Source organism: Bombina bombina, chromosome 6, assembly GCF_027579735.1.
Source record: "Bombina bombina isolate aBomBom1 chromosome 6, aBomBom1.pri, whole genome shotgun sequence".
Taxonomy (NCBI): domain Eukaryota; kingdom Metazoa; phylum Chordata; class Amphibia; order Anura; family Bombinatoridae; genus Bombina; species Bombina bombina.
Window position 1 is genome coordinate 626,734,109 of NC_069504.1, and position 12,024 is coordinate 626,746,132.

General features: G+C 35.8%; 1 protein-coding gene across 7 annotated transcripts in view; it reads left to right on the plus strand.

Annotated features, from left to right (window-relative positions):
- Positions 1-12,024, plus strand: part of AKAP13 (A-kinase anchoring protein 13) — a 521,925-nt gene that overhangs the window by 474,855 nt on the left and 35,046 nt on the right. For all 7 annotated transcript variants that reach the window (XM_053717637.1, XM_053717639.1, XM_053717640.1 and 4 more), the window contains 6 exons: positions 790-925; positions 1,461-1,573; positions 3,444-3,590; positions 6,015-6,265; positions 7,574-7,699; positions 7,809-7,926. In XM_053717637.1, the coding sequence (XP_053573612.1) occupies positions 790-925; positions 1,461-1,573; positions 3,444-3,590; positions 6,015-6,265; positions 7,574-7,699; positions 7,809-7,926 (891 nt within the window). The remainder of the gene's footprint in view (positions 1-789; positions 926-1,460; positions 1,574-3,443; positions 3,591-6,014; positions 6,266-7,573; positions 7,700-7,808; positions 7,927-12,024) is intronic.

Genomic DNA, 12,024 nt, shown 5'->3' on the forward strand with positions numbered 1-12,024 from the left:
TAACATCTTCATTGCTTTGGAAATGTTTGTAGCTATTTCACAGTAAGATTTTTTTCACAGGTTTTTGACACAATAAGATTTTCTTGCAGTAGATCCCAAGGAAAACTACATTTTTGTCTTAGCCATTCATAGACTGGCTTAGATAAATGTCTTAAATAAATGTATATGTTTGAGTTCACAGGTATTTGTTACGCTAAGGTTGCCCTATATCTTGTTGAATCTCACAGTAATGGCATGTTGCCAGCTAAGCGAGGCCAGTAAACTAATCTCAAAGGCCTTAATGACTTAAAGGGACAAAAAACTCTAACTTCAAAGGCACTCACGTTTCTGCATTTCGCAAGTATTCGCAAAAATAATTCTAGTAAAAGTTATCACTGTTTCAAGGCTTCCTTTAGCTGTGCGCAAGTATATTAACATATGCCCCGTGCACACTTATTCAAATATTGCACCTGTTTATAGAGCATATATTGCTCAGCCAGTTACACAGTTTTCATCAATGTTGATAAATAAATGTCACCATTGGCTCTCTGACAGGCACAGTGTTTGAACTAGGGTGCCCAGGGCATATATAATCTTATTGTCTGTGCACAGTTAAATCTATCACTAAATCAGTGATAACTGTCATTAGCGGAAGGCTTAGTAATGTTTAATCTCCTTTTTGTTTACATATCTTTTTAATGCATTACTACTTATTGTTGCTAAAAAATGAATATTTATAACCAGGGTTACTTTTCTGGTCATGATTCAGTAAAATTTGTATAAAATGTATTTATTTATTTTTTAATTTAGGCTCACAACCGAAGGAGCGGCCGCGGTCAGCAATAATTGCACCAGATGAAAATACCATTTCAACACTAATGATTAATAGGAGATCACAAACATCCCTCTCAATATCCAAGAGCATCTCAACACAAAATATTGCAGGGTTAGTGGAACTTTAAGTATATTGTATCTGTAAACTGAGGCAGGTAAAGCTCAATTTAGTTGTTTTATTTTAGCCAAATGGATATATAGAGTATTTACATTTTACATTTTGATAAGCAATAGTATTAATAGTCCTAGTGGACCTGACATTACCCAAGTGGCTGTGGGTAAAGCCTGATGTAACATGATAATTCTTCTCCGAGTCACCCCATCAAACATATATACGATACACTCTAATTCACACAAAGCTCTCCTCCTAAACCTTATTTCCCGAGGTTCAATGCGGGGCGCCTTCCTTGAAACCCCCAGGCAGAGCCACTTAATGTCAGGTTTACCCGGGTAATCCTAGGATTACCTGGATTTCTGACTTTACCTGTAACATACATACATATATATATATATATATGTGTGTGTATATATATATATATATATATATATATATATATTTATATATATCTATCTATGTATATCGCTAAATACTGTACAATGTGCATAAGAAGTAAAGTACCCTAATAGTAATCTTGTTTCCATTGTAGAATTGGATGTGATGAAGGCCTTGCAGGTACTTGGAAAGTTCTCTCTCAGTCTACAGATTCTTTGCACAAAATCAGCAAAGTTCATGAGTCAATGGAGTCTCTTATTGATGAGGGTAAGAAGCACACTCACTCACTAAAAAAATGTCTGTCTGCTCAGGCTAAAAAAGTTGGTTGATAGTGTCTGCCCTCTCAGCAATGGTGGTAATGGCCCATTATTGTGGTAGAACAAGTTTTATAATCTTTTTCTTGTAACTTTATAAAACTTCAGTAAGCAGTTTCTTCCTAGCCTTTTTTGTAGGTATCACATCAACTGAAGCCTTCATATATATTGGAATTTTAATTCTGAAATTGATCTCTGATTCTGATTACAGGTGGCCCTCATTTTACAACGGTTCAATTTACACCGTTTCAGAATAACAACCTTTTTTTCCAGTCATGTGACTGCTATTGAAAAGCATTGAGAAGCAGTGCATTTATTAAAATAGCCAGTAGGTGGAGCTGTCCGCTTGTGTTGCAGCAAAGCCAAGCAAGCTGAAATTAATCAGTTTAACCAGACCTGAGCTATCGAGCAGATTTCAAAGGAACAAGCTCTTCCTGTCTATAAATCAGTCCAGATTGAAATGCATAGAAAGAACTGTTTGCAGAAAAAATGCAAGTGAAGTCTGTGTTGTGTGATTATTTTATTAGGTTTATAATGCTGTTTAGCAAATGTTTTTGTTCATTTAACTTAGTTTAATTATATATTCTGTGTTGTGTGATTATGTTATTAGGTTTATAATGCTGTTTAGCATTTAAAGTCTTCATTTCAAAGCTTTAAAACTAAATGTATTAGGTGTTACTTATGACAATTTTGAGAGGGGCCTGGAACCTATCTCCCTCACTTCCCATTGACTTAAATTATAAACTGGGTTTCAATTTACAACGGTTTCGATTTACAACCATTCCTTCTGGAACCTAACCCCGGCGTAAACTGAGGGCTACCTGTATTTGTAGAATCTTAGCTTAAAGATTTAGAATTGAAAATCTGAATCTCAAGTCACATTCGGTTTTAAAGGGATGTTAAACAGTAAATACTAAAGATTAGCCTTAGAATAATATGTAGATGTATTTTTACATTTCTAATAGTTGTATAAATATTGAAAATAGAAGTGTAAAAGTTAAGTTTTTATAAAGTACTCTAGATTCTATAAAATAATGGGAGCCACCATATGTTAACTAGTTTTCTATTTATCTCTATCTTCTGCTGAGAACAAGTTGGGAAAGCTCTATAAACCAAGCAATAAAATAGAAATTGTGTAAACAAGGTTGTATTTTATTGCTTGTTTTATTTCTGTCTCTCATTGTTTGCAGCAAGACAGATGATATGTTGAAAACTTAAGTTCAAACATGGTGGTGTACATTACTTTACTGAAACTCAGTGGAATTTTGAAGTCCAACAATTTTCTGAGTTAAAATTAAAGGAAAAGGGGAAAAAATAAATAATTAAAGTATATTGCAAAGTTATTTAGCTATACATAATTAAACGTTTTATATTAATATCTCCTACTATTTAATATCCCTTTAAACTGAGATTTTTTTGTAGCTTTAGTCTCTCTTATAGGTTTTCCATACACAATGGAGATGAGATTAAATCAAGTTAGACACATACATTTAATGTAAAATGTGCCTACATATTCTGCTTTCGGAGGTATCTGAATCCTCCGAATTCACATATCTATTAAATAAGGCGGCAGCTTATGCCGTTCAGTTATTTTCAAAGCCAAATCTATTCTTGTGGAATTGCTATTCACTAGGATCTGGATTTACACAGATCCTAGTGTTTTGCAGCTTCACAAGAATACATTTGACTCTGAAAATAGCCAAACCGCATGAGGGCTCACCTTCTTCCATTTTCAGAGGTATCCGAAATCTAATATTTACCACTATAGGGCTAACAGACATGAGACATGGGAAAGTGCTAAAAAGATCATTGCTCTGCTGTAGGAATGGACATGAATGAGGGACAGCTCATGGGCGAATTTGAGACGGATTCCAAACAACTAGAGTCAGAGTCTTGGAGCCAGGTTGTGGACAGCAAGTTCCTTCGACAGCAAAAGAAAGACGTTGTGAAACGCCAGGATGTGATATATGGTAAATGCTTGACAATAAATAATATTGAACAATGGAAGGTCAAGAAATGAAAGTCTGTGTTCTTTCCTCTAAAGTTTAATGTCTCATCTGCTACTTTGTCCATTTGACGGCACAAAGGAATTTCTTTTTTTTTTTGTTGCATCTATCAACATTATACCTTTTTGCATGTAAAATAGTGATAAGGTAATCAGAAGACAAGATAGTTAATGGAAAATCACAGAATTTTGCTATAAAGAAACTCCGAAGAATTAAGAAAACCAACAATTTTCAGAGTTAGAGTACAGGAAAAGGGGACAAAATAAATAATGAAAGTCTATTGCAAAGTTGTTTTACTACACATAATTAAATATTTTACATTTAAAATAAAGTGTTTATTTTCTCTTTATTCCATCTCCTGGGAGAGGTGCAATTTTAGAACTTCTGCAGTCTTTGATTGCTTGTCAATTACCCAACTGGATTTCACAGGGACTCTTAGGATTCATCAAAATCTGACTTTGCTCATTGACTATGTTTTAACCATTACAGCACTATTTGCTTCCTGCCAAATGTTTAATTTCTTTTCATTGAGTTTCATTATCTCTCTACACACCTGTTTTCAACCTAGAAATAACTTTAAATAATCCTGATTTTCAGTGCATAGTGTTTGGAATTTAGGTTATTGATTAATTAAAATAGTAAAGCTGAAAGCATTTGAGCTTTAGTAGTGAAATCGTTCTAAGATCATAAGCAAAGTGAATGTATCACTTCTTTATTTTAGAAATATTTTTATTGAGATTGGTATGTGCTTATTATACATTATAAGTGGTATTTTTGTCACCTGAACATGTCCTTAGTGGACTGTAGTAAAACCTGTATAATAGAGGAATCAAGGAGTGGATAAAAGTCACCTATGATATTGGACTAAAATAAAAGTTAAAATAAAAGTAAAAAATAAAATAAAAAAGAGCATCTTATATTTCTCAGATGTATCTCTCAATATTTGTTGTATATATGTTGATTAGTAAAGGGATACTAAACTCAAATGTTTTCTTTCATGATTTAGAAAGAGCATGCAATTTTTAGCAACTTTCTAATTTACTCCTATTATCATTTTTTCTTAGTTATCTTGCTATCTTTATTTGAAAAGCAGAAATGCAAAGCTAAGGAGCTGACCGATCTTTGGTTCAGCACCTGGGTAGCGTTTGCTGATTGGGTAAATGTAGCCACCAATAAGCAAGCGCTTCCAGGGTCCTGAACCTAAAATGGCCAACTCCTAAGCTTTACATTCCTGCTTTTTAAAATAAAGATAGCAAGAGAACGAAGAAAAATTGATAATAGGAGTACATGAGAAAGTTGCTTAAAATGTCATGCTCTATCTGAATCATGAAATAAAAAATGTGGGTTTAGTATCTAAGATATGTTCCTGCAAGAGAAACAGAAAGTCAAAAGTGTAAAACTGCTGGACAGATATTGACAATAAAATGTAACTCTTATCAGTTAGGCAAGCAATAATAAACTATCAGCTAACGGACAGCAGAACATTACTGATCCTTAAACAGGGTTTCTTCTTATGAGTCCTTTATTGATGAAAATCGCTAATGGGTATTTCTAAATGTGAGAATTAAGCTTACTTCTTACACTTTCCATCATCTTAGAAACTGACAGCAATATGCTACACAACACTACAGTGGCCATATATATTTGTTAATATCTTGTTTTGTTTTCTAAATATTAATTGGTGTAACACATAGAATTGTTGAAAGAAAAACTGATACATTATTTATTCTAGGCTAAAGGAAATCTTACCTAAAGGGATGGTAAAGTCAAAATTAAACGTTCATAATTCAGATAGCATACAATTTTCCAATTAACTTTGGTTATCTATTTTTTCATCTACTGGTATCCTTTGTTGAAAAACGTACCTAGGTAGGCCCAGGACCACCAGTGCACTACTCTGAGCTAGCTGCTTATTGGTGGCTGTACACACAATACATACCTCTTATAATTGGCTCACCAGATGTGTTAAGCTAGCTCCCAGTAGTGCATTGCTACAGTTTCACCAAAGGATATCAAGAGAATTAATCAAATGTCATAATAGAGCATAGAATTTTAAATTTTCTTCTATCTGAATCATAAAAGAAAAAATGTGGGTTTCTTGTCCCTATAAGCAACATGAGAGTGAGAAGAAAGTGTGATTAAATTGTAAACCGTTTTTATCTTTTACGATGAATTAATTTTGAGGACCAAAAACATATCACAGTTTTATGTATTTTAACTTAATTTAGCAATATATCATGTTTTCTTTGTTTCTTAAAGTATTAGGTTTTGCCCCCTAATCTGTAGTCTGGAATTGGATTTATCGTGATCATAGATTTCAGCATGATTAGGTGTTGGTAGTTTAATCCATGAGTCTTACTAGTTGTTTTTCTTTATTCCGCGGCGCAGAACTTATGCAAACGGAAATGCACCATGTAAGAACATTGAAGATCATGAGTGACGTATACAGTCGCGGAATGATGACGGAATTACAACTTGAACAGAACGTTCTAGAAAAGATTTTCCCTTGCCTTGATGATTTGCTGAACATTCATAGCCAGTTCTTCCAAAGGATCCTTGAAAGAAAAAAAGAATCAATGGCAGAAAGAAGTGAAAAGAATTTTATCATTAAGAGAATTGGGGACATTCTTGTAAACCAGGTCTGTGTAGGATGATTTGTTGTTCGTTTCTCTGTATACACCAAACTCTAGAAAACATTATTACCATGCAAAATTGTGTTGTAAAGGCAAATAATAGAAATAGGCTTTTAATATATCTTCTAAAATTCAGTTTTTGAAACTCATGGGACCATTTTCAATGAGACGGTGATGCAAGTATGTTGGTGAAACCAAACTAGGATACTCAGCCGATCTTGTTATTTTGTTCATCTAATTTCCTGTATGCAGTGATTATTGTGCTTCCCTTGGTAGCCACAAAAATATAAGAGATTTGGATTATAACTCAGTGGTTAAAGGGATATGAAACCCAATTTTTTATTTCATGATTCAAATAGAGCAGGCACTTTTAAGCAACTTTCCAATTTACTCCTATTATCAATTTTTTTTTGTTCTCTTGGTATCTTTTTTAAAAAAAGCAGGATTCTAAGTTAAGCAGCCGGCCCTTTTCTGGTTCAGAACCCTGGGTAGCGCTTGCTGATTGGTGGCTACAGTTAGCCACCAATTAGCAAGCACTACCCAGGTTCTGAACCAGAAAATGGATCGGCTCCTAAGCTTACATTCTTGCTTTTCAAATAAAGATATTAAGAGAACGAAGAAAAATTGATAATAGGAATACATTAGAAAGTTGCTTAAAATTGCCTGCTCTATTTGAATCATGAAAGAAAATATTGGGTTTAAATTGTTAAATCCATGGTGGGTTTTTTTGGAGGTGGGGGGTATAAAAATATTTTAACATTCTTTCCTGCAAGGGGACAAGTGTCACAGGGGAGGCCTTTGAAAAAATAACCACTAGCTGCTAACACTGATCTGAATTAAGGGACAGAAATGTTAAAATTGTCATGGTTCATATAGAGCATGCAATTTTAAACAACTTACCAATTTTTTATCTCCTTTGCTCAGTTCTCTTGGTGTCCTTTGTTAAAACTCATACCTAGGTAGGCTCAGAAACAGCAATGTACTACTGGGAGCTAGCTGTTGGTGGTTGCCGATATATGCCACTTTTCATTGACTTGCCAGAAGCGTTCAGCTATCTCCCAGTAATGCATTGTTGCTCCTTCAACAAAGATACCAAGAGAATGAAGCACATTAGAGAATAGAATTAAACTGTAAAGTTGTTGCATGAGTCATGAAATATACATTTTGGGTTTCATGTCCTTTTAAAATACATGCTTATTATTTGGTCTAGCACAGAGATTCCAATCTTTTTAATAAGTTTGTTTAGTTCTTTACCAATGATTTAACCCTCCCTGCATTATTACTGTTTAAGGGCTGACTAATATTTATTCACAGTTTTCGGGTGACAATGGTGAGCGAATGAAGAAAACATATGGCAAGTTTTGTGGACACCACAATGAAGCAGTGAATTATTTCAAAGATTTGCACTCTAAGGAAAAGCGGTTTCAAGCATTCATAAAGGTACAGCGCAATCAGATCATGTGGTGTGGCACCTTCCCTTAGTCAAAGGACATTTTGTTTTTGTTCATCACTTGCACAACAACCACTTTATGTTCATTTTGTCTTTTAGAAAAAAATGAGCAGTTCAGTAGTGAGACGACTGGGCATCCCTGAGTGTATATTGTTGGTAACGCAAAGGATCACAAAGTATCCTGTCCTGTTGCAAAGAATACTGCAGTATACTAAAGGTGAGTTTTTAGGTCTTTAATGTTTTGTTTCCACACTGATATTCGTTTTCCCCTCCTTATTTACACCTCCTTTGTCAATTAATCTTGTATCATCAGGTGCCAGTACAAGTTTTTCCTTCCTGTTGCATATTAAAAGTAGTGATTTTGTTTGTTTAGGTTCATTTAGGTGGTAGTTATGTAAATATAATAGTTGTGGCAATTTTAAATGGGCATTAACAACAAACTTCTGTATAAAATAACAACAACCCAAGATAATCTAGGATTCCCATTCATCCAAAAATATAAAATGTATTAAACACTTAAATAAATAATAAAAACATACTAATGGTGTCACTATGCAAAAACCACTACCACTACTAAATACACTTCCCGGAAAGGTAGTGTCCAATCGAAATATATTGATATAGCTCTGGCATCCAAAGGCTGCTGTTGTATCTACTTGCAAAATGCTATAAAAAATATCATTGTTTCCAAATTCCAAAGTTCAATCAATGATGTGCAACATCAAGACTCCCCTTTAGAACAATGCACGGACTGCATCCTTTTCATAATTTTAAGGAAGAAAAAAAATCAATACCTAATTGGAGCTATTATGCCTGTGGCAACCCTCCTTGGACTACCCTCCACCAAATAGTTAACCCATACAAAAGTCTTAGCCAGATACACAGTTCCAAAATTCAATTGATATTCATGACTAGTACAGCATCATATATTTACTTCAATGTCACTAAAGGATATAAGCCCTGTACCTGTGGCTCCGGGCTATATCCTGGGTTCAATTATTTAGCGATCTTCTTAGTGAATGGAGTGCCTATATCTATACTACTGTAAACCTGTCCGGGTTCAAACATACATATATTTTATATATATATTATCAGGGCCGCCACTAGAAATTTTGGGGCCCCTGACTTAACCATTGATCAGGCCCCCCCCCCCCCTGCTCCTTTGACATGTGCAATTTTTGACCAAGTGACTAAAACATATATATACACTTTATTCTTAAGTGTCTATTTATACTTGAAAATGTACACTGAAACACACACAATCACACATAAGGATTCACATATAGACACTCGAGCAGACACGCAAAGAAACACACTCAGACACCCAAACAGACACTCAGCACTTGTTTACATTGACCTGACGACAAGTAATGAGGTAGACTACAGTTTTGTAAAAAAAGGAGATTTAGAAAACAAAATATGGAGTTCTGATTATCTTTTTGTAAAGGAAGATGACAACTAAATGCTGTTGTCATCAGAAAACACACACAGACATACACACACAGAGAGACAACCACATAAAACACAGACAGAGATACGTACACACACCCTCAATGAGACATCCACAGAAAACACACAAAGACATACACACACCCTCACAGAGACACCCATAGAAAACACACACCCTCACAGAGACATCCACAGAAAACACAGACATACATACATACACACACACACCCTCACAGAGACATCCACAGAAAACACAGACATACACACCCACCCTCACAGAGGCATCCAGAAAAAATAAACAAAGACAAACATACACACACCCTCACAGAGACACCCATAGAAAAAGCTCAAATACATATGCACACACCCTCACAGACATCCACAGAAAATGCACAAAGACATACACACCCACCCTCACAGAGAGACCCACAGAAAAAAAATACATACACACTCATAGAGACCCAAACCAAAGCACAAAGACATAAACACAGACACCCACAGAAACACTCACATGAGGAAACATTTATGTGCCTTGCATCCCCTAAATCAACAGTGTGTGACATGCATGATAAAAAAATCAGAAATTAAGAGATCACTTTTTAAAGAATCATATTTGTAAATGTACAAACAAAAAAAAATTCTGTGAATTCAAAATTGTACATTAATGATCTGGGTAGATGACTAGATGAAGAAAAGTACTTTTAAAAGGTTGACATATGTTTGTTTGTTTTTTTTCCTCATTTTCCCCAACTAAGAGCACCACTTCAAATATAGGTTATATCTATATATAGATCTGGTTAAATGCAGGATTTAGGCTTGTTGGTATGTATTTCAAAATTAAGTCAGCTGTAGTGTAAACTGAACAGTTTTAAGTTAACCTGTCTCATTTCAAACACTGAGCAATCTTAGTCTGAGAATATAACATTTCTCCAACATAGGTGTGTCCGGTCCACGGCGTCATCCTTACTTGTGGGATATTCTCTTCCCCAACAGGAAATGGCAAAGAGCCCAGCAAAGCTGGTCACATGATCCCTCCTAGGCTCCGCCTACCCCAGTCATTCTCTTTGCCGTTGTACAGGCAACATCTCCACGGAGATGGCTTAGAGTTTTTTAGTGTTTAACTGTAGTTTTTATTATTCAATCAAGAGTTTGTTATTTTAAAATAGTGCTGGTATGTACTATTTACTCAGAAACAGAAAAGAGATGAAGATTTCTGTTTGTATGAGGAAAATGATTTTAGCACCGTAACTAAAATCCATGGCTGTTCCACACAGGACTGTTGAGAGCAATTAACTTCAGTTGGGGGAACAGTGTGCAGTCTCTTACTGCTTGAGGTATGACACATTCTAACAAGACGATGTAATGCTGGAAGCTGTCATTTTCCCTATGGGATCCGGTAAGCTAGAAGAGTTTCAGAATTATCTGCTCTGCAGTGTTCTTCTCCTTATCTGGTGTTCCATGCAGATAAGGTGGTTTTGCGTACTAAACCTGGTTTTCTTCCAAAAGTTGTTTCTAACAAAAACATTAACCAGGAGATAGTTGTGCCTTCTTTGTGTCCTAATCCAGTTTCAAAGAAGGAACGTTTGTTGCACAACTTGGATGTAGTTCGTGCTCTCAAATTTTACTTAGCAGCTACTAAGGATTTCAGACAAACTTTGTCTTTGTTTGTTGTTTATTCTGGTAAACGGAGAGGTCAAAAAGCAACTTCTACCTCTCTCTCCTTCTGGATTAAAAGCATTATCCGATTGGCTTATGAGACTGCCGGACGGCAGCCTCCTGAAAGAATCACAGCTCACTCCACTAGGGCTGTGGCTTCCACATGGGCCTTCAAGAACGAGGCTTCTGTTGATCAGATATGTAAGGCAGCTACTTGGTCTTCACTGCACACTTTTTCTAAATTTTACAAATTTGATACTTTTGCTTCTTCTGAGGCTATTTTTGGGAGAAAGGTTTTGCAAGCCGTGGTGCCTTCCATTTAGGTGACCTGATTTGCTCCCTCCCTTCATCCGTGTCCTAAAGCTTTGGTATTGGTTCCCACAAGTAAGGATGACGCCGTGGACCGGACACACCTATGTTGGAGAAAACAGAATTTATGTTTACCTGATAAATTGCTTTCTCCAAGGGTGTGTCGGGACCACGGCCCGCCCTGGTTTTTTTAATCAGGTCTGATAATTTATTTTCTTTAACTACAGTCACCACGGTAACATATGGTTTCTCCTATGCAAATATTCCTCCTTAACGTCGGTCGAATGACTGGGGTAGGCGGAGCCTAGGAGGGATCATGTGACCAGCTTTGCTGGGCTCTTTGCCATTTCCTGTTGGGGAAGAGAATATCCCACAAGTAAGGATGACGCCGTGGACCGGACACACCGTTGGAGAAAGCAATTTATCAGGTAAACATAAATTCTGTTTTTATGCAGATGTAGAAATCTTACATAAAATGCCTCCTTGCATCTGGAAAGTCCTTGCATAAAGGGGCAGTAAACTGGAATGTCATTTATATATATATATATACATATCTGCCAAAAGGGCACCTACCACTTGTGTATTGAGGAGGAAACATTTCTGCATGGTTTTAAATATATAATTTCTACAGCATTGTCAAATAATCATAAATACACTGCTGCTAAAAAAATGTGTTTTTATGGACCCCTGGCCCCACCATACAACTACTACCACACTGAAGTTACAATCCAAAATTGGACAGAGAAATAAAAAACATTTGCTAAGTAAGTCCTAGCTCCTCTGCAAATGAAAGTGATCTGCCGTCTGACTCAGACACACACTGTACAAACAAAGTGCCAAGTCTGTCTCACACTGTGCATAGCGGTTTAGTGCACACTCATACATCCTCTCAAATGCTAAT